Genomic DNA, 19,827 nt, shown 5'->3' on the forward strand with positions numbered 1-19,827 from the left:
ACAACAATGAAGAAAATTATGTTAATGCACCAGGAAACCGGAGGTCTGGTGCAGCCTATCAGCACCCACAGGCAAAGGGGCTCAGCTGTCATTTACATGCTAATGGTGTTAGTGGAGGCGATGAGAACGGGGCCGGGGCAGGGGGGCCATGCTATGTCGCTAGTTGAGGAGGTTTTTTAGGGGCCACAGCGCAGCACATACAACCCCTCGGTGTGGAAAAACCATCTGCTGGTCCTCATCTGGTCCAGCCAGCAGGTCCATTTACACACTGCTTAATCTGTTGTGTCTGCTGGATGCTCCTCCTCCTCCTCCTCTTCGTCTCTGGCACACAGACACTGCCCAGTTTCTTTTCAAACACAAATGAGTCTGTGGCTGTTGGTGCTGCTGTGTGCCTGGTTTTGGTCGCCATTAAAAGTCTCGCCTTCGGGAGATTCTGCTTGTCTGTTTTCATTGTCAGCATTAGGCTGAGCTGCATTTTGTGGACATGTGAGTGAGTTTAAATATCTGGATATTCTGTGTGGTACACAAACAGATTACAATGTATTCAGGTCTTTATTGACAAGTGTTACTGTGAGCATGATTTTGAGGCTGGAACATAAGAAACCTTTATTTTTCACCCACACTCTTACTGTGTGGTGTAGGTGTGATGTCCTCTATTTAGATGCAATTCAAAGGTTGGCGTGGGTGTACTGTAACTTCAGCCATCCAGAGATAAAAAAGAAAGAGCCCAAGAATATCCTCATAGAGTCATGATTGAAGTATACTAACAACCCCACCAATTACCTCTCGTGCCTGTACACTAAACATGAAGCCACAGCCAGCAGCCAGCAGTTTAGCATAGCAAAAAATGGCTCAGCTAAAACCTAGGGGGGTCCTGGGGATACTCCTCTGGGGGGATTTTTTTCCCCCACGTACAGCAGCTAAGTGCCGTATTTTAAAGCCATCTGAGACAATATAATTCTTAAAAATCTGTAAATCACGATGAATGAAAAACATGATAGTTGTTTTTGAATTGTTATCCAACTGTCTTCATCATTATGATCCCACAGTAAATGTTGAGGATGACTCATTTTCACTCCTGCAACCCAAAAGGAGGTTTAAAAAATGTCAGAAAATTTGGTGTAAACAGCATAGTTAATATTGAAAGCTATTTTTGTTCAACTATGCTGGAGTGGAGGTCCCAGAATGAATGTTTAGCTGACAAAATGTATTATGTATGTGTATGTATTATGTGAATAATACTGTAATAGATGGTGATATTTCCCTGTAATTAAACATTTGCCACAATCCAATGGCATAAGAGTCAAATCAATCTCATCTCGTCATGAAAGAAAACAGTTTCAGCCAATTTAAAAATGTATTTTACTGCTTTTCTTTTTTGTATTGTTCAAAAAAGTAGAAAATAAAGTGGACAGTTGTTGGGGATTAATTATCTGAAAGAAGGATATGAAATTATATCAAGGACAGATTGGGAAAAAGTCTGTGTGCCAGATTTTGGGTGTAATATAAAAAAATAATAAGGGAAAAAAAAATCCAAGAATAGCTTCACAGAGCCATGAAGTATAATGGTAACAGCGGCAATCACCTGTGAAACAAACGATTACGGGTGCAGTTAGATAGAAAGTTACCCACTGTGACATTTTAGAAACTCTGAATGAGGAAAGTATAAAGAGCTTTTACAAGTTTATAAAACTTTTTCATTCTTGAGTTAAAAGAAGTAGTGTTTTTGAGGACATTTTTCCTTCAAGACCTCAACACACATTAATGGAGCCACAAAGCTCATCCTGGGGCACCATAATGGCTAAGATCTCATAATGCAATAATTCCCCTGAAACCAGTGTTTTTTTATGGTTGACAGACAGCAGGCATTTAGATTTAGAAAGCTTACGTCCCATATTTTTTATCTCATATCTGCTGAAGGCAATCTGGGTCCAGCACTGGCCTAGTTCTCTCTCCCTCTATTTTGGGCAACCCTTTAGAAAGTATTAAATAGAGGGGAACAATGCAACTTTTGAGTGGCAGCATTATGAAATACTCTCACAGATGAGAGTCACATCTGTCCAAAGTGTTTTTGGGGGAGAGGACTGGACCGTGTGAACATAGACTGCGATACTAATCAAACCTCGACCAGTGCATACAGAGAGGAAACAGACTTTTATGATGTTACAGCCTCTTAGTGTCACATCTGTAATAGCTCTGTAATTCCATCATTTCCTGAATGTAGAGTTTTTGTGCGTGCGTGAGGGTTGGGTACTGGTATTGACATGATTTAAAACTGCAGTTTGTGTGTCCTCAGAGTTCGAGTGATCGTAAGGCCCCTCCTGGACACTCTTTTGATGAATTCCTGAAGTGGTTTTAGCTGTACTGACCTTTGAATTGTGGACATAATTATTTTTTTTCATTGCCAAGAACAAAAACCAGGCTCTTTTCATCATGTTAAGAGATTATAATATGCTCAGTAAAGTGGGAAATACAAGAACAATGAATGTCAAATTAAATTCTCTGTCATTCTGTTATGTACAGCTAAAAAAAAGACTCAGATAAGAGAAGTAAAAAAAGTGAATAAATGAATCTCGTTTTCCTACAAACCTCAGAGAGAGGAAACATCTGCCCACTCCTAACGACAGTAGCTACTGTTCCCTTTGTCCTGTTTCTGAAAATCAAAAGAGCAAAAAGAATAAAAGTTGTGGGAGAAAGAAACTGAAAAGCAGACACTAGAGAAGGCGGCCATATTGACTTCCTTGGCTTTCAACTTGAAAGCCAGCGCAGGCATCCCCGACATCCTCTCACTCTTTGATGTGATTAAGATGGATTCAAACTTTCCCTCAGTGCTCAAAAACCACACATTTGCTCTGCTAATGGCCACTATCAAAACCATGAAAGCTGCTGAAAAGTAATAATACAATAGCTTCATTTTAACTGAGAAATATTATACGTAAATGTGAACCAATTTAATTCAGGATGATTGTGAATGATCTTCTTCATCAGGTTCTTGAGTGAGAAATGTAATGTAATGCAAATTGTATGTTAAAATGTGATCATCCATCCAACACATTCCCCAACTACAGAATCATCGACTAATTCACAGCAACAAAGCCTAAACTAATCACATTAAGGTACACCACTGTGACTCATTCGGCCATTGCAACAAAAGCACTCACAGGCTTTTCAGCAGAGGTAGTGAAAGGATGAATCACCATGTAGCTTTAAGCAATAGAAAGGGAATACTTTTAAACACAGCCCTGTCTATCGACGTTAAAGCTTGAAGCTGTTGTCTGGAGTTTTTCGGGGGAGAAAGTCACGGTCTGTGTCTAAAAGGAAAAAGTGCTCTAAATCCATTTCAAAGACGAGGGCAGACAGTGACGGAAAAAAGTAATGAATATTTTACAGGCAGGGAGTGCAGAGCTGCACTCCAGGTGACACTCGCGTTTATAGAGCTTATCAGAAACCCATCACCCATTGAGCATGGCCGAGGCAAAGCCATGTGTCTGATTGTTTATCAGCAGCCTGCTGGTGGGTTCCCCTGTTACCTGCACGCCGCCTGCATCAGGCCAATCACCGGGACATTATGCTGTAAATTGGACATATAAATGGCCCTTTTTGAAATGGAGTGCTGCTGTTGAAGTTTGGCTCTGAATGTTTCAGATTAGAGGGGGACTATAGGAGGAAGCTGTATGCCTGCAATATAGTGCTGGTTCCCTGTAGGAAGCTGATATGGATTTCCATGATGTGCACTGTCAAATTATAAATTATATTAACCCTTTAACGTCCGGTTAAGAGCAGTGTCTGGCAGTATCACATACTGTCTATATTCTGTGTCAGCTTGTTCCAACTCTTGATGTAAAGGTCCAGTGTGTAACATTTAAGGGGATCTATCAGCAGAAAGGAATATAACATTCATAGGTATGTTTTCATTAGTGTATAATCACCTGATTACAGGATTCATTGTGTTTTCATTATCTGTTAGAATGAACTGTTCACCATGAGTCCACCATGTTGAACCGCCATGTTTCTACAAACCACTGAATCTTCTAGGAATTGAGTGCAGTTTTGCATGAAGATAATTGACTGAGCTGAGGGATTTTTTTTGTTCATGTACAACACCATTGTTTTCAATACTTCTGTCCTCTGGTGACTACCTGAACGCTGTGTATGGCATCCTGGACCAATAATGCAAAAACTCTGTATATACTGAGTGGTCGTTTTATTGTTTTGAAAAACCAAATCAATAAAAAAGAGTGTTAAAAAAACGTATTGTATATGTTTTACACAACACTTCCGTCACTACTCAATCTGCCACTAACACAATTAGTCAGTAATCCAAAATCATGGTGACTGTCTCTTGGTATTTGCAACATGGTTGAGAGGCCATATTGAGGCGAAACAGGATTACACAACATTACCTGCTACCTGCAGACCATATCATACTCTTACTTACCTCCAGTGTCTGAAACCCAATAAACCTTTCAGAGATTTGTTCAGATTTTGACACCATTAGATTGTTAAAAACAAATAGTTTGAGCAAGACCTGAGGCACGCATTTAAGGGTTTAAGACTGCAAAACGGGGGTGTCTGGATAGCTCAACTGGTAGCGCTGGCGCCCCACATACGAAGGCTGAGTCCTTGCCACAGCGGCCATGGGTTCGACTCCGCCCTGTAGTTCTTGTCACACTAAAGCTGTCACTATCACCTAAAGGCAATAAAAGCCAAAAAGACTAGATAAGAGATAAGTCTGTGAATGATGCTCATCACAATCTTTCACATATATGGTAAACATTTGTAATGAGTTATTTTCGTGAGTATTAAACTGTCTGCATCTATTCAATCTACCTGCATTACATTTAGACACAATCGATGTCAGTCAGAGCAAATGTATTACAGTGAGTTGTTTCCTCCTTTTGCTTCTCCTCTTACTCAGTCCCTACTGGTACTTCATATTTTCATTTTGTCACTTAAAATCTCCTCAGAGTATTTGGGTTTTGCTCGTGTAATAACAGGCCTCTGGAGAGAAAATGCAATTGTATGAAATTAAAAGGAAACCTCCTTGGGAAGGTAATGTGTTTGAACGCACATCAAAAGGGAAAAAAAAACTGACAACATCTCTTTAAAGCTTGTGTGACTCGTGCTGTGCCAACCCTGCTTGTGAAGCAGTCCTTGAACAAGGGCGTTTTTTGATTTGGTGTGTATCTTCCTCTGTGTGTGTGTGTGTGTGTGTGTGTGTGTGTGTGTGTGTGTGTGTGTGTTTGTGAGCCCTCCACTGCTCAAGGTGCCTGCCAGTTGAATGACTTTGCTGCGAGGGATTAACAGTAACAGCAATCTATCTCTTCATGAAATCTGTCTGTAGCTTTTTTTTTTTAAAGCTGAAATTGTTTGAAAGTGTTGAACTACACGCAACCATGTGAGCCTGCACACGCACACATGCAGTCTGTCCGAAGACTTTACATCTGCTTGCATCATCATCCTTTTAATTGAGCTTCTTCTTCTCCGCTTGTCGCTGCACTCCCCCCGATGCACTCCCACTTTTCTCTTTTCATCTTTCTTCTTCCCTTTTCTCCTCCCCTTCTCTTCTGTCTTCCTCTCTTCTCCTCTCCTATTTTCTCACATCTCTTCTCTTCTCTTCTCTTATCTTCTCTTCTCTTCTCTTCTCAATGGACAATGGGAGAGAAGAGAGGAGTGCTTCTCTTCTCTCATCTTCTTCTTTCTTCCCTCCTCTTCTCTTCTCCCACTCTGCACTGTCATCCAGACTCTCCAGCAGTCAGTTGCACACTCCTCCTCTTCACCACCGAGCAGAACAATGAATGTACATTTATATAAACTGATTAGCATTTCATCCCGGCCTTGGTTTTGTCTCCAGCACTTCGCGGAGTACAAATAATCGATAGGCACAATGCAGGGGGAAAAAGAAGCATGGAGAAATCAATCTGGGTTTGAAGTCAAGGTGAGGAAGGCACTCGCATGGTCTCTCATAAAATCAGCTGGTAGACGAAGTGTGGAGAAAGAAGACGACTGTCTGGGACCCAGAGGACATAAGAGGACTCTGCATCTATTGCTGATGTGGATCAATAAAAGGAAGCATAGGGGTCAGAGGTTGAGGGGCTTGAGTCTAACCTGTATTGTATGCAATGCTTCCACTCACCTGATTTTTACTTTTCTCTAGCTTTACGGTAATGTACTTTTTATATGCCAGTGCAGTGTATGAAAGGAGGGAATGTGAGAAACAAAACATTTCTCAAGACATTTCAGAGGAGACAAACAACCACAGCTGAGGTAATGACTGAATGTTAGTGTGTCTCCCACTTTGCTTTGCTATTCCGCCCAATCTCTGGAGAGCATTAGTCATCTGTGTGTCAGGTGGAGGAAGTTTGAGTGCTTTTCAAAGAAGATTTCCACTTTCTTTTTGCAGAAAATGCTCACAGGCTTCAAACCACTGGCTAAAGAGGACAAACCAAGGGAGAACAAAAAGTGAGTTTCATTAAGATTTATTCATATGAAAATAATATAACAATAATAAAACAAAAAGACATGTTTTTAAACTGCATTAAGGGGGGGGACTGTGTTCAGTGTAATGTAAAGGGCTGTCCCTGAATAAAAAATATTTTATTTGAATAACAGATACAGGATTTGTCCGCTCTTTGAACACTTCGAATTACAAATATGTCAAATTGGTTTTTGACATGAGGGACGCAGTCATGCAAAATGACTTCTTTTTTTTTTTTTTACATCGAGTGTAGCATTGTAGCAATACATATTTGTGAATATCTTAGTGATTCTTTGCAGATAACTCTCCAGAAAATAAAAAAAACAATTAAATTAAAAAGACCCAGCCCATCTTCATTTTACTAACTGACTAATAAGGGGCTGTCTCACTAATTTTATATTTGAGTGTATTTCTTATAATATCATGTCCATCACAACATCACAACACCTATTCAGCAACCTATCCCACACTGTAATCTCCTTTTAAAGGTGCATTAAGTGACATTTTTCTGCCCCCTAACACAAAATAACTATGACCTATTAGTCTAGCCTAGCCTGCACACCTTTGCCAGACTCCCCTTTCAGCCGGCATCACAAGCAATTTCATCATCAAGCCCAAAAAACAAATAACAATGCAGTTTTATTATTATATAAGTTATATGTATAGATATATTGGATATATTCCCTCTTCACTAGGTGTTTTAGAAGTTTCTGCTGTGACAACGTGACTCCTACTTCTGTCAATGTAGCTCTGCCAGGGAAACATCCATTCTATTTAATTTCTTGGCTGCTAATGGAGGTCAACACAAGTCATGTTTTGCTTAATGTCCCATTTAATCCTTGAAGAGCACTGCAGGTCAGTGCAGCTTGACCAGAAAAAGGTGGTCAGAACAATGTGTTGACGTCTGATAAATGGTTTTAGAAGCTATAAGACTATCATTGGTTCGTGCTGGCAGGTACAGTAGAGGAATGTGCTTCTGTGTAATTCTTGATTGTCGAACACTGAACTACCTACCTGCCTACCGCTTGTGTTGGTGTCAGTAAAGTGCAGACAAACTGTGTTATTAATGTGACAAAAGCAGGTGTCTCCCTGCAGCTTGGAGCTGAGTAATTAAGGGGTTAAAAGGCTGATGTGCTTTAGGCCCATGAGAGGTAGCTGGCCTTGTACTTATTATGCTGAAGTGTCAGAATTACTAATATGTGTGGGTGGAGCCACTGACCGGAGAACAAGAAATGGCAGGCTTATCTGCCACTTAAATGTTGAATTAGTATTAAGTCTGACTGCCAGATTGACGACTGGAGAACACTAAGAATTACCTAACTGCTCATTATCATCAAAAAACCTACTTATACCACCTTTGTTCATCCATAATTTAGCTCTAGTAGCATATACCTAAAGAGAAGTCTCAGAAAAAAAAGTATTTCCTCTGATGGAAGTGCACCTACAATAGATTCCTTTTGTATTTCAGACTTTTCACTGTATAATTACCATGTAGAGGTAACCGGTCCATTTGGTCTTTTGTGCATGTGCTTGGTATTCCTGTGCTTCCTATTTCTCCTGTATCGTAATAAGTTCTAGAAATTCACTCCATGCAGGGGATGTGGACAGAGGAGAGGCTGTGTGTGAGTGCAGATGTACAGTCCTCGGCCACCTGCAGGAAAAACAAATTCAACTCCAAACAGCTCAGCAAAACCCTGCTGAAGCGTTAGAGACGGGTTTGTGTCCTCTTGGTCCATGTAGAATAAATCCTTGAATGTTATTCTCTGTAATATGATGCTGCTCTGTAGATCATGCTCCCTCACAGCTGGCGTCCGTGTTGACATTGTGTCAGTTACACAGTTGTTTCGATCTTTTCAATGATCTCTATCATAGACTTGGAGGGGGAGAGCAGAGAACAGTCATCCTGATCCCAGAGGCTGCCGGGGCTGGAGTTCCCATCTGTGCTCAATTCGTCGTCCTCCTCCTCCTCCTCACTCTCCTCCTCGCAGGACTCCAAGTAGTGCAGACCCAGTGCGTTGATGCCGGAGTCCTCGGAGCTGGACGGAGAGGAGCAGTGGTCCATTTTGGGGCCTTTTATCTTATCCACGGGGGAGGGGTGTTTGTGTTCACTGTACACCTGCTGAACTGGCTGCACAGGTGTGGGTGCAGGTGTGTGTTGGGTTGGTGGCGTGGGCTTCACTGGTTGCCGAGGCTGATTGGAAATTTGGGGCATCTGAGGTGCAGAGAGAGCAGGTGGGGGAGGGGTAGGAGGATGAGGTGGTTCTGGTATGGGAGGCGGGGGGCGCTGCACGTAACACATCTTTCCGTTAATGCGTTTGACAATGTAGTCGTCCACAAATAGATCTGCGATGACGCAGTACTTGGGTGACTCCAGGTGAGGCGGGGACTGGAAGCAGGGGGCGAGCTTCAGGAAGCGCTCGGCCAGAGAGAGGGACAGGTCCATGGTGTTACTGTACTCTGTCCCAGCATGTGGCACAGCTGTGCTGGGCAGCTGGCACACATTGGTCATGGGCTGGTAAACATACTTGCCTGAAGGGGGAGAAAAGAAAAAACATAGGAATTATCATTATCACAAAGTAGCAGACTGGGAAGAATCACAAATTAAATTTTTGATTGTAAAACTCCTATAACCAATATTTTTGTATTACCAGTGGATCACATGATTGCGTATGCAATACGTGTTGCTCATAATGATGAACACACACACAATTATCACCGGACTCAGTTTTAAAGGAAATTAAAGGCCTGTGTTTTTAATCTTGATTTTAAACCTTAGTTTTTATTATTTCTCTCCCTGGTGTTTATTTTATTTTTTCTGTTGACTTGATGATTTTATTGATTCTATTGTAATAATTTATTATTTTTTTTCTTATGTGTTGTTTCAGTTTTGCTATGTGAACCACATGCTTGTATGAAAGGTGCTCTATAAATAAAGCTGAGTTGAGTTGAGTTGAGTTCCCCTCAGCTCTAAAGAGCATCACTTGTATTTGGAAAGATCAAAAGGTTATGGATCTGTATCCAGATCTGTATATCATATCATACCGTACTGTCTGTATCTGTGACAAATACAAATGTATCAGGCCAAAAACAAAGTTATAGGAACGTGAGGTTGCAAGACACAAAACTCCCAAAAAATATCAACTTAATCAACTTAAAAGGTGATAATATGTCAATGTTGTGTTTATAGCTTGTTTCCACTGTACCAAAGTGGCAATAAAAAACACTAAATGCAGGTTTAAATAAATAGAATTGTTGAAAGATCTGGCAGGAGTCGCAACAGCAGCATGACTCTGAATAATGTTAGTGTAATGGAAATTGTATAATTGTTTTGTTTTCTGTAGGTATATACCAAACATGTGTCCATATACTGTACATATCAAAATCCCTCTCTTTTACCTTATTTTCCCCATATTTTATGACACTTGGGGTGTATACATGTGAAAATACGTAAATCTGCACTTGATCCTTGGATCATGACGTAAGACTTAATTTAAAAATGATGAAATAACACACAGGATACAAAAATGTTTACAGCTCCAAATAGAGGTGGTTCTGATTTACATCTGAATTACAAACACAATGGATAATGGTGTGATATACTGTATACTGTCACATAAATCCTCTATTAGATAAAGCCCATACATTTGTTCTGGAAAATGGCCATATTCATATACAAATTTTCCGACGCCTTCCATGTGAGTTATGCCTCCCATTTTGGCAACTCGTGTACTGGTGGTGATTGTGCAAAATGACTGCTCCCAAATGTTACTCATTGTTTGCAGCCCACTGCCTCCAACTCTGAGCCGTGCTGCCTGAATAGTGTGGCTCAGATGTGTGTTTAACTGGCTCCCTGGAGAGAGAGAAACTACAGAAGATGACAGGCCTACGCATCACTTCCTCTCACTCTGTGTCCTTGTCTTTTGTTTCACTGGCTGGGGTACCCATTCAATCAAAATCTTTCCCCAGGTTACATCGAAAAACATCAACCAACTTCAAAGTAGGGAAGAGGCTTTGTTTTGCATTGCTGAATGGACAAAGAGAGTCCCCAAAGAACAGTTAACTAAATTCATGTGACCAGCTCCTTATTAAAAGGACACAAAACGACATCATCCACCCACGTGAAGTGACTTAAAGAGGAAAGCTTGTAGTCTGTATAGTTGGTAAACATTATTAACACAAAACACAGGAGCTACTGTCGATACAGACAAAAGGGGAAATAGTAGCCGTCCTCTGTTTAATGAGAGAAACTCAATGGTCCATGTTCACACTGAGATGAGCCCATTCAGGCAGACAAGATAGCGGCAACAAATGAGAGCTAACGCCGTAGAAGGCAATGTGTTGACATTTAGTTTTTAGCATATTACATCTAATTGCATTCATCCATCTGGGGTTTCAAATACCAAGAGCAATAGCAGGAGACAGACAGATGCATAGGCAGACAACAAAACAGACAGACATATGGAGCTAACACTGCACCGACGCTGGTTGTCTTCAACAGCCTCTCAGAAGGAACATAGACTCTGTCGATTTACAAGGTGTCTGCAGAATGCAGAATTATTTTGGACTAAGTTAGAAATATCACTGTTTCCTTCGACCCCAGAGGACAGTGTGTTAAGAGAGATTAATCTCACTTAGAGAATATTATGGAAAACACAACTTTCTGTTCTCTAATAGTTCAACTGCATGCTCTAAGATAATCTTAGTTTGATTATTACCAATACTGTAGTTGGTGGTAGTCGCTTTAAGATACTTCAGTTACTTTAAGTCTTTATGTAGAACTGCAACAATTAGTCGATCAATCACGTAAATGTAAACATTTGCTGAATTTACCTTCTCAGATATGAGGATCTGAAGTTTTTCTGTGTAACACATGAAAGTAAAGTGAACACAAACTGAGTCTGTTAATCGGACAAAATAAGACATTTGAAGAAGTCACTTCAGAAATGGGCATTTTTCACAGTTTTATGACATTTTCTAGACAAAATGATTAATAGATGTACTGAGAGATTAATCTATAATGCAAACAGTTGCATTTCCTTTCACATACTTTGACTATGATCATTTAAAGGTATATTTCTAACAAGTGGGTTCCATAAAAATAAGAAAAAATTATGATTACATGCACACTAACAGTAGAAATACACCTGCAACAGCAGAGAAGACTATCAGCTAGAAAACGTGTGACGTTAATGGTGCACAATTTCAAATATTTTGAGTTTATCTTAAAGTGACTTTGCAAATGTTGTATGTGTGAGGAAATGCACTCAGTCAGTTTTTTTCAGGCAGTAAAATACACACACTGTTTTTTGGTGAGTAATGATGTTTACAAGAAAACTCGACAGGGAACCTTTAATTTAAAATTCCTGTCAAAATGCTAGAAAAATACTGATTGACTGACAGCCAGTGAACAACTCTATCCTTCAGTGTTGCCCAGTGCGGGAGCCCTCGCATGACAATGTCAGTTGTTACGCGGCCTCTGCACCCTCTCCCTCTGCCCCGTGTGTGTGTTTGTATTTCATTACTAACAAAGACCAGATGTCCTCACAAAGAAAAAAAAATTTCCATACAGAGGACATCCCTCATCCCTCAGGCTTATGACAAGAGCTGTTTTTTGAAAAGATGTGCTTGGCATTATTCTATATTCTTCTTATTGCCAACAAATCCCCCCCAAAAAACAACAATTTATTAGTTCATATAAATAACCCTGAATTGCCCTGTCTGTGGCACCCAATGGGTCACAAATATATAGCTCAATTAAAAAAATCATTTCCCAAAACAATTTGGTTTAAAGAGAATGTTAACAAGAGCAAATGGTGCATTTGTGGGGGACTACATTGCATGGATTAACACACATTTAGTAGACTGAGTATTTAGGCACAGTAGGACGGGATTGACATGCCCATGTTCATGTTACACAGTGCAGGAATGTCTATTTAATCATTTCTGAACTGCAACAGAGGTCTATGGCAAAGAGGAAGCTGTAACAGGCTCTGACTGCACAGAAAATACTTGCTCTTCAGATGAATTCATTGTTGGATATAGTCTTTTAATGAAAGTGCAAATATCACCAGACTTATCCTTCATTAACGAGGGTTAAAAAGCAAATCTTCTTAAAGATCAATGGACAAACACAGACAACACGGCGTCACGAGACATGGGAGTTTCTATCCCTGATATGATGAAGACTGACAGAATAAAAAGAAGTGTCAGTAAATGTAAGAGGTTTTGAGTCAGTACTTCAGAATCAAAAATAGGAGCTTCTCTGCAGACCCACCACTTTACACCTACAATCATACTGAGAAATATCAACTGCAGAGGAAACACGAGCACAGTGTTTTCTACTGACAGCTGCCTCAATAGACCAGAATAATATTCAGTCACAGGACATGTTGCACTTTGAGTAAGGCGAATGACTCTGTGCTCTTTTTTTTAAGCTGGAAAGCCTTTCATCACGTTATCATTAAATGCTGCTGAAAGCAACAAGTTCACTGGGGACTGATGAAAGGCATTCTGGGGGATGTAGGAGATGTAAATTAGGCCGCTGGGTACATCAAAAGCAGAAGTAAAATATCTTCATTACAACAATTTTATAAGGATATCTGCAGCTTAAAAGCAGAGGAGGTGACTTACTTACAGTTGAGGAATGGACTTTATCCGTGGAAATACAAAGAAAGTGTCAAATGATCCCAAAATATCTACAACATATGCTAAGGAAACTTGGGATTAATAATTTTAGTCAGTGTGAGAATAAACTAATTAAATTTAAGTGTTGGACCGAGGAGATAGAGCCTGTTATATACAGCCGGATGTAAAATACATTTATAGGGAAAATCAAAAGTTCAAGAGGTTAATGAGACAGCGGGAGAGCAGCTCGTTCCTGGACATGACAGACTGCTCTCCAGAGGATGGAGTAGATTGGAGGAGGCACGAGGAGCTCCAACTCCTCTACTCCCACCTGTCTCCATATTGCATGCCTTCTCTGCTCTCTCCTGGGCCTGTGGCTGGCCGACGGCTACACAGTGATAGAGGATATAGTCTCTCTGAATAATGCCGCATGTAGCCCCTCAGTCTCTCACTCTGTCTCACAGAGCTTCGACATCACTTCTTTCAAATTTCAGCTCTGCTGTCACTGCAGCTAGAAGGAATAGTTGGAGACTGAGGTTTATTGTCGACAAACTCAACACGTAGTCAAGATGAATGGGCACAACTGTCTCTCGCAGATTATGCCATTTTAATATCGGCTTATATCAAAGCCTCAGTAGGGACTGAGTCATTAACAACCCCCTCAGTTTGATTTTTTTTGTATGTTTGAGCTGAAGCCAGCAGTCTTAATGTGCAGACAGAGCAGATATTCTACTGTAAATGCAACACACCAGTTCAAAGCAGCATGTTGGCAAAGCCAGGTGAACAAAAACAATTATTTTAGCAGATTGCGATCATTTATCAACAGCTGCTGCACCCATTTGGCTGGTGGATACTTTCCGCTCACACATCCGCAGCTCTTTGTGTTTAAATCTGTCCAACAAAGGGGCTGCAGTCGGGGCAACAACATAAGTTTCAGGTTTCAGCGAAGGGGACGATCTGACCCGACATCATGTGAAACTCCCTTCCTGTTTCCTGTTTTATCCCTCCAGAGGCCAAAGGCTGTTCTTGACTCACAGCCAGTTTGAAATCCACTGTTTAGTCTGTCACCATAGTGAAAATATGCAACCCCTGGAGTGTTTTTTCCTCTGCACAGTGAACATTTAGCTTGAACTTAAGCTTTAGGATAGGTTCAGATTTTTTCAAGTCTGTCTTATACAATAGTCACATGCCCAAAGGTAATCATTTCTCCTGTCAATACTGGCTGTGAAGTGATCTCTTCCTAATACAACTACGGTGTAAGAGATGGCAGACAATCTCCACAGTCCCCATTCTAGGGTTGCCAGTTTTTATTCAAACAATCATTTGACTGCAAGTGAAATATTCAATCTGGATCTAGCAAATTCAAAATTCACAACAGGCTGTGCTGTGGAGGGTATGTTTGTAAAATACACCATTACAGTGATTTACTGATACTCATTGATGCATTAGGTAACTAGGTGATAGGCCTTTTCAACAGCAGACATCTGGACTTGTCATAGTAGGAATATCACAGGTGTTGCTAATAACATTAATGGCTCTGTTCACTTGTCAGTGTGACGGAGAGCTAGCATGCACAATACCATCATTCATTTTATTATTTACACCTGTTTTTTTTCCTACTGTGACTTGTTAAAATTGTTGGTTTCATCATTAATTCATAACGGGGAGAGCTATGACGTTAAATCGTCTGAGACTTCATTGGATTCAACACCATGAATGGAAAAATCGTGATAAAGGTGAAGCTGTTCGCCGCCTTTTCAGAAGGCATTATACCACAACAACAAAACTTAAGTCAGTTGTTAGCTTGTCACTACAATGAGATAGCAGAGGCACCAGGGAGGAACAAAACAACAATTAGGCAGCTTCATTTTGCATTCAGTTCGAATTAATGACAAGATAGCTCTCATTTGTTCTAACTTGATTTTTTTCTGCAAAACTGACCTTGTTGCATGCTAAAATAAGTAAATATAGCAGTCTAACTTTGCCGAATCACATAGATATCTTTCAGGACACAGCTTCCTTTGTGTTTTTTTAATGCAATGACTTGACGGTAACACAGACAGGCAACGTAGTATTGTGTTAAAACAGACTTGAAGCTGCAACAGTCCTTTAAAACTTGTTGAACTTTTGTTTGGTGCTGCATGGTTTCCAACATTGAGAGACCAGCAGTTAAAGTGGTTGAAGCACTGTGGTTCCCAAACACGAACAATCAATCAAAAAACATCCCCTCAGGCCTGTGCTGACAATGTATTGATCCTTTAATAATAGGTGAAGCTTTTTCTGATTCAGCGCTGCGGTAAATTTTGAATTGGTCACCAAATCAATCAATACAGGGCACAGCTTTATCTAATAAGCCTCCATATTTCCCTTTAGAAATGGTTGCGAGCTACAGCTGCGTGGTGTGACAGATGAGATGAGGAAGTCTGACAGAAAAAGATCCCACTTTCTTGTATCTACAAGAGAGGTACAAGATCTAATGTACAAAACCGGAGCTGACAGACTACGAGCAGACTGACAAGACTGTTCAGAACTCATTAGACTCTTATAGACTTTCTTAATGAGTAATTCATTGCTCTGCCTGGTAATTGTAATCAGTTAGTAGAGGATAAAGAGAGAGAAAAAACATTCAGACCAGGTGGTTCCAGTGTTGCTGTGGGCAAAAGCTCTCATCAGACATGACATATTGGCGGTGACACTAAACACAGCTAATTACCACTAATGAGAGGCTTGGACTGATGTTGTCACCAGCTGGGAACACTGCCTCCACCTACATCCAATTCCAGTTTTACCCAGTTTTCTTAGCCAAAGGTTTAACAAAGCTACTACTGAGTGGAAACTCCTGGAAGGTCGTCAAAGAAAAACATATTGTTCTTGCTGTAGCCTGGAAAGATGATTTGTGTCGTCTAAGAGCAGAAACCGAGAGGAAGACAACCTGAGAACGTTCTGTCTGCATAGAAAATAGGAGAAGCCAGGAATTAAGTCACAGGTAATCACCCAATACTGCTCCACAGGTAAGATAATGGAAATAATTTGTGTTAGAATTTAAATGCGAAGCCAAGTCTCACTACACATTGACCTTTTGTATTTGTTTGCCTGGAAACCTATTAAAGATGTAATTAAAAAGGCAGTCTAGCAATGCTCCCTGTGGTGAATGCACAATTATCAGCTTCAGAACAAGTTTATACTCCAGGCGAGAGTCATGGGCACGTTCTAAATGAAAACGTGACGAGATAAGGGTGTTACAGCATTTCACTCTTTTGCATCCGGTGTTATTATGTGTCGCTAGAAAAAACGGGTGTGAGCCAAGCAGAACAGGCGGGCATTGCATGCAGAAGCACACTGCAATACTTTTCTCACTGGGTGCCCTGGATCTGCCTGATTCAGCAGTCTAAGCTGGTTTATTCTCACTGTGGTGCATTGACTGTCCTGTGAGGGGAACCTGTGAATTACAGTGGAAAGTGATGTGAAGGTGAGAAGCTCCATTATGATGTGGCTGGCTCTTTCTTCTATACCATAACAAGCCTGTATTAACAAGAATAATGGGGACATATCCATTGTGCAGCACATTTCAACAAGAGTGATAAATATTACAAAGCAGAAAGCAAATCTAAATGTTTACAAATGACGTAACACAGAACAGGAACAAAAATCCCGGACGTGGCTCATAATAAACAGTGGAAATAGTTCAGCATTTTTCTGCCACATCAGATATTTCAAATCACTTGCCCCATTCTGGACAGAAGCAAGCATCTAAATCCAATGATTACATGGCAAAGATTACAATGTGACTTGTGCAGTTGCACACTACGTATAAGCCCCGACTGCCTGGTGCAGAGTGGATGGCTGATTGTGTTTTACACTGATCTGAGGATTTTCAGGGCGTCCAATGGGATGGGATAAATTAGGGCAGCACAAAGGGACGGACATCCTGTCAGGTTCATACACAGCTACAATGATTCTGTGGTGGTGTCAAAGTGTTGGGTTCAAATGGGGAGAAAGTGTCTGAGGTAGATAGGTGGTGAAAATGCCACTTGACACTTCTCAAAGTGAAATGAAAATTGTCCGTGTCTGAGTGGAGCTGCTGGCCTGCACTGTGCTCCATTACCCATAGAGTCAACTGAACAGTATTACAGTATAAATTACATTCATATTGATTATACTGGGGTAATACTATTGAGTTCAGTTAATATGATCAAATATTTGGCAGATAACTGAAGAATAGCAGCTTTACTGGCAGCTTGATTTAGTCTGAACATGTGAGGATTTTCACAGAATAATGCTAATGATATTGTAAATGTTTCCCATTCAACAAACATGATATGTTAGTCGATCTCTCAGTACCTTATACCCATTCCTTCCTAAAGGAGATGTAAATCTTCAAATCTGGGTCACAAATATATAAATTCATCTTTAAAAAAAGCCTAAATAATTTCCTAAAACAGCTGTGAACTGTAGTTTTTTAGCAAATGTTAACCAAACAGGAGTATATAGTGCATTTGTGGGGGGACTATTTTCAGCTGTGGATTAATACACATTTGGTGCACTAGAGAGTATTAACTTCACTTGGATTGAGTACGTGGGATTGACTAAAAATAAACCACAGTGCCCATGTTCATCATGATGAAGAAACAATGTGTTTAAAATGGACAGTGAGGAATAAGCTTCTGTTTCAGGCTCTGGCTACAAAGGCAACACTCGTTAGGAGGATCACTGCTGTTCATTCGTGGGTTTTGCTGACAGTAAGGAAAATATAGAATATCACAAGACCTATAATTTAAAGCAGAAGTGAAAGTGAGGACTTGTGACGTCCCCCTAGCATTATCTCCACAGACAGTGGAATAAAGTTAGGTTGATGGTGGATTTAATCAAATTTATTTTATCTTTTTTTTTTTTTTTTGTGCATTTCTTTTGATACTTTACATAACGTACATGTGTGCTCTCTTATTTAGGATGGATGCGGTGTGTATACTCTCTCATTGAAGGACATAATCTGGATAAGACAAACTGATGCATTCATAACCAGACATGCATATTCTATAAACCCTCTGCCTCCTTGGAGTTAAATACAATGTAAACTGGAACACAGGAAGTAGAAAAATGTATTATTAATGAATTTATTACATTATATTTTTGTTATTCTATTGTTTTCCAAATGCCCTTACCCTAAATGCTTTAAATTTGAGTTAAATATCATGTAGATACATACATTAACAGGGAAATAGACATTATAATTATAATAATCTGTGGTTTTTAACTTTAACGTAACATTACGACTGACAGCTAATGATAATGGAGGACTGAAATGATGGGATCTGTTTTGATAACACATTTTCATGGCTTGCATTGAGCTGCAGTATATTGTATACTGGCAGTTTGGGCTGGATATCAAAATATTAACACAAATTTTAAACAAGTAAAAACACAGTTTACCATAAATATATGACCCTGACACACCCCTGCTTTTTATTGCAGCCATCACTCCTTACACTACATCAACTATTCATAAAAGGGGCCTCTATGTGAAGGTTTGACTGATCAAGGGGAGGAAATGTGAAGCAAGACTCTTCTTATCTATTTGTAAGTTTTATCTAAAATAACACCACTGGGGCAGCAAATGTTCCCTCTGAGCGAGTCAGAGAAGCCGGTTTTATATCCAACCTTTACATGACCTCTCACAGTGCGTTACATTATACATTTCGTGATAGCTTATCAATATCTAGTTGCATTTCGTCCCTTTTTTTAGTCGATAAACACAGTCAGAGCACAGAGTGAACTGGAGCTTGTGCATTCACAACCATGACTACAGAGCATATTTTGGCACATTAAAGTGACAGTAAGACGGATCTCTGGGTTAACACTAAGAGCTCTTAAACCGTGTAAAACAAACTTACAGTGACACCAGCCCAAGTGGCAGCACCAGTGCAGCTTGAAGCACTTCCCGTGGCTGTGTGTAGCGCAGATGGAGAGTCCATCACAAGGCAGGAAGTCTGGTCTCCCCGCACAGCTCTTGGCCAAAGCCTGCGCCTCGTCCAACTTCTCATTCTTCGGACACTTCTGTGCTCCCGAGGCGGCCATGCCAACATTTCCTGGATCAAAACGAGTAAACTACAACATAACCGTGAGAAAACCGAGCCGAGGTTTTTTTTTTACGGTCCACGTAGCCCTGGAAGCTTCTCAACTGGGAGACGCACGCGAAAAAAAGAGGCGAATTTCTGGATCTCAGAAAGCAGAGCAGCCGGGTTAGCGCTCATACAGAGGCTGCAAACATATCCTGTAAAAGTATAATTAAGCGAGGTGTAATGTCACATTAAGAGCCTCCTATGGTCGTGATCCACACATCTCTCCATCCTCCCCTCGCGTCGGGAAAGCTCCTCTGTGCGCTGGTGACGCGCGTACGGAACAACGGCGCGCATCTGAACTTCATCACACAACGGGAGGAGTCCACAAACACAAAGCCAGCTGCTCTGCGCACTTCAAACACACACCCAGGCTTTCATCGACCCCTTTAAAAAAACTTCAAAACACCAGGGTCTGGATCTGAAACAAATAAAACCTCCAACACCCCCCCCAAAAAAAAAAAATAAATATTCACAAATAGGCTACAATTTTCTGAATATGTGGTAAATGATATAACCCTTAGTAACATTTCATAATCACATATTGTTAAATTTGGATTTTGCATAAACCTGCCATTAACCAATGAAAGGTTCAGAAATAGTGTAGTT

General features: G+C 40.4%; 1 protein-coding gene across 1 annotated transcript; it reads right to left on the reverse strand.

The window, feature by feature from the left end:
* Window positions 1–6,463: 6,463 nt before the first annotated feature.
* On the reverse strand, window positions 6,464–19,526 carry zgc:162707 (UPF0524 protein C3orf70 homolog B). The gene is made up of 2 exons (XM_051403063.1): window positions 18,994–19,526; window positions 6,464–9,007 (listed from the first exon to the last, which is right to left on the reverse strand). Exons 1-2 carry the CDS (start codon window positions 19,175–19,177, stop codon window positions 8,310–8,312), a joined length of 882 nt encoding a protein of 293 aa, XP_051259023.1. The 5' UTR covers window positions 19,178–19,526; the 3' UTR covers window positions 6,464–8,309.
* Between the last annotated feature and the right edge of the window lie 301 nt (window positions 19,527–19,827).

Source organism: Dicentrarchus labrax, unplaced genomic scaffold (genome assembly GCF_905237075.1).
Source record: "Dicentrarchus labrax unplaced genomic scaffold, dlabrax2021, whole genome shotgun sequence".
NCBI lineage: Eukaryota > Metazoa > Chordata > Actinopteri > Moronidae > Dicentrarchus > Dicentrarchus labrax.

Coding starts and splice junctions, on each gene's coding strand:
- zgc:162707 (XM_051403063.1), bottom strand. CDS start 19,177: ATGGCCGCCTCGGGAGCACAGAAGTGTCCGAAGAATGAGAAGTTGGAC. Junction 9,008..18,993: donor CCACTTGGGCTGGTGTCACT/GTAAGTTTGTTT, acceptor CTCCCCCTTCAG/GCAAGTATGTTTACCAGCCC.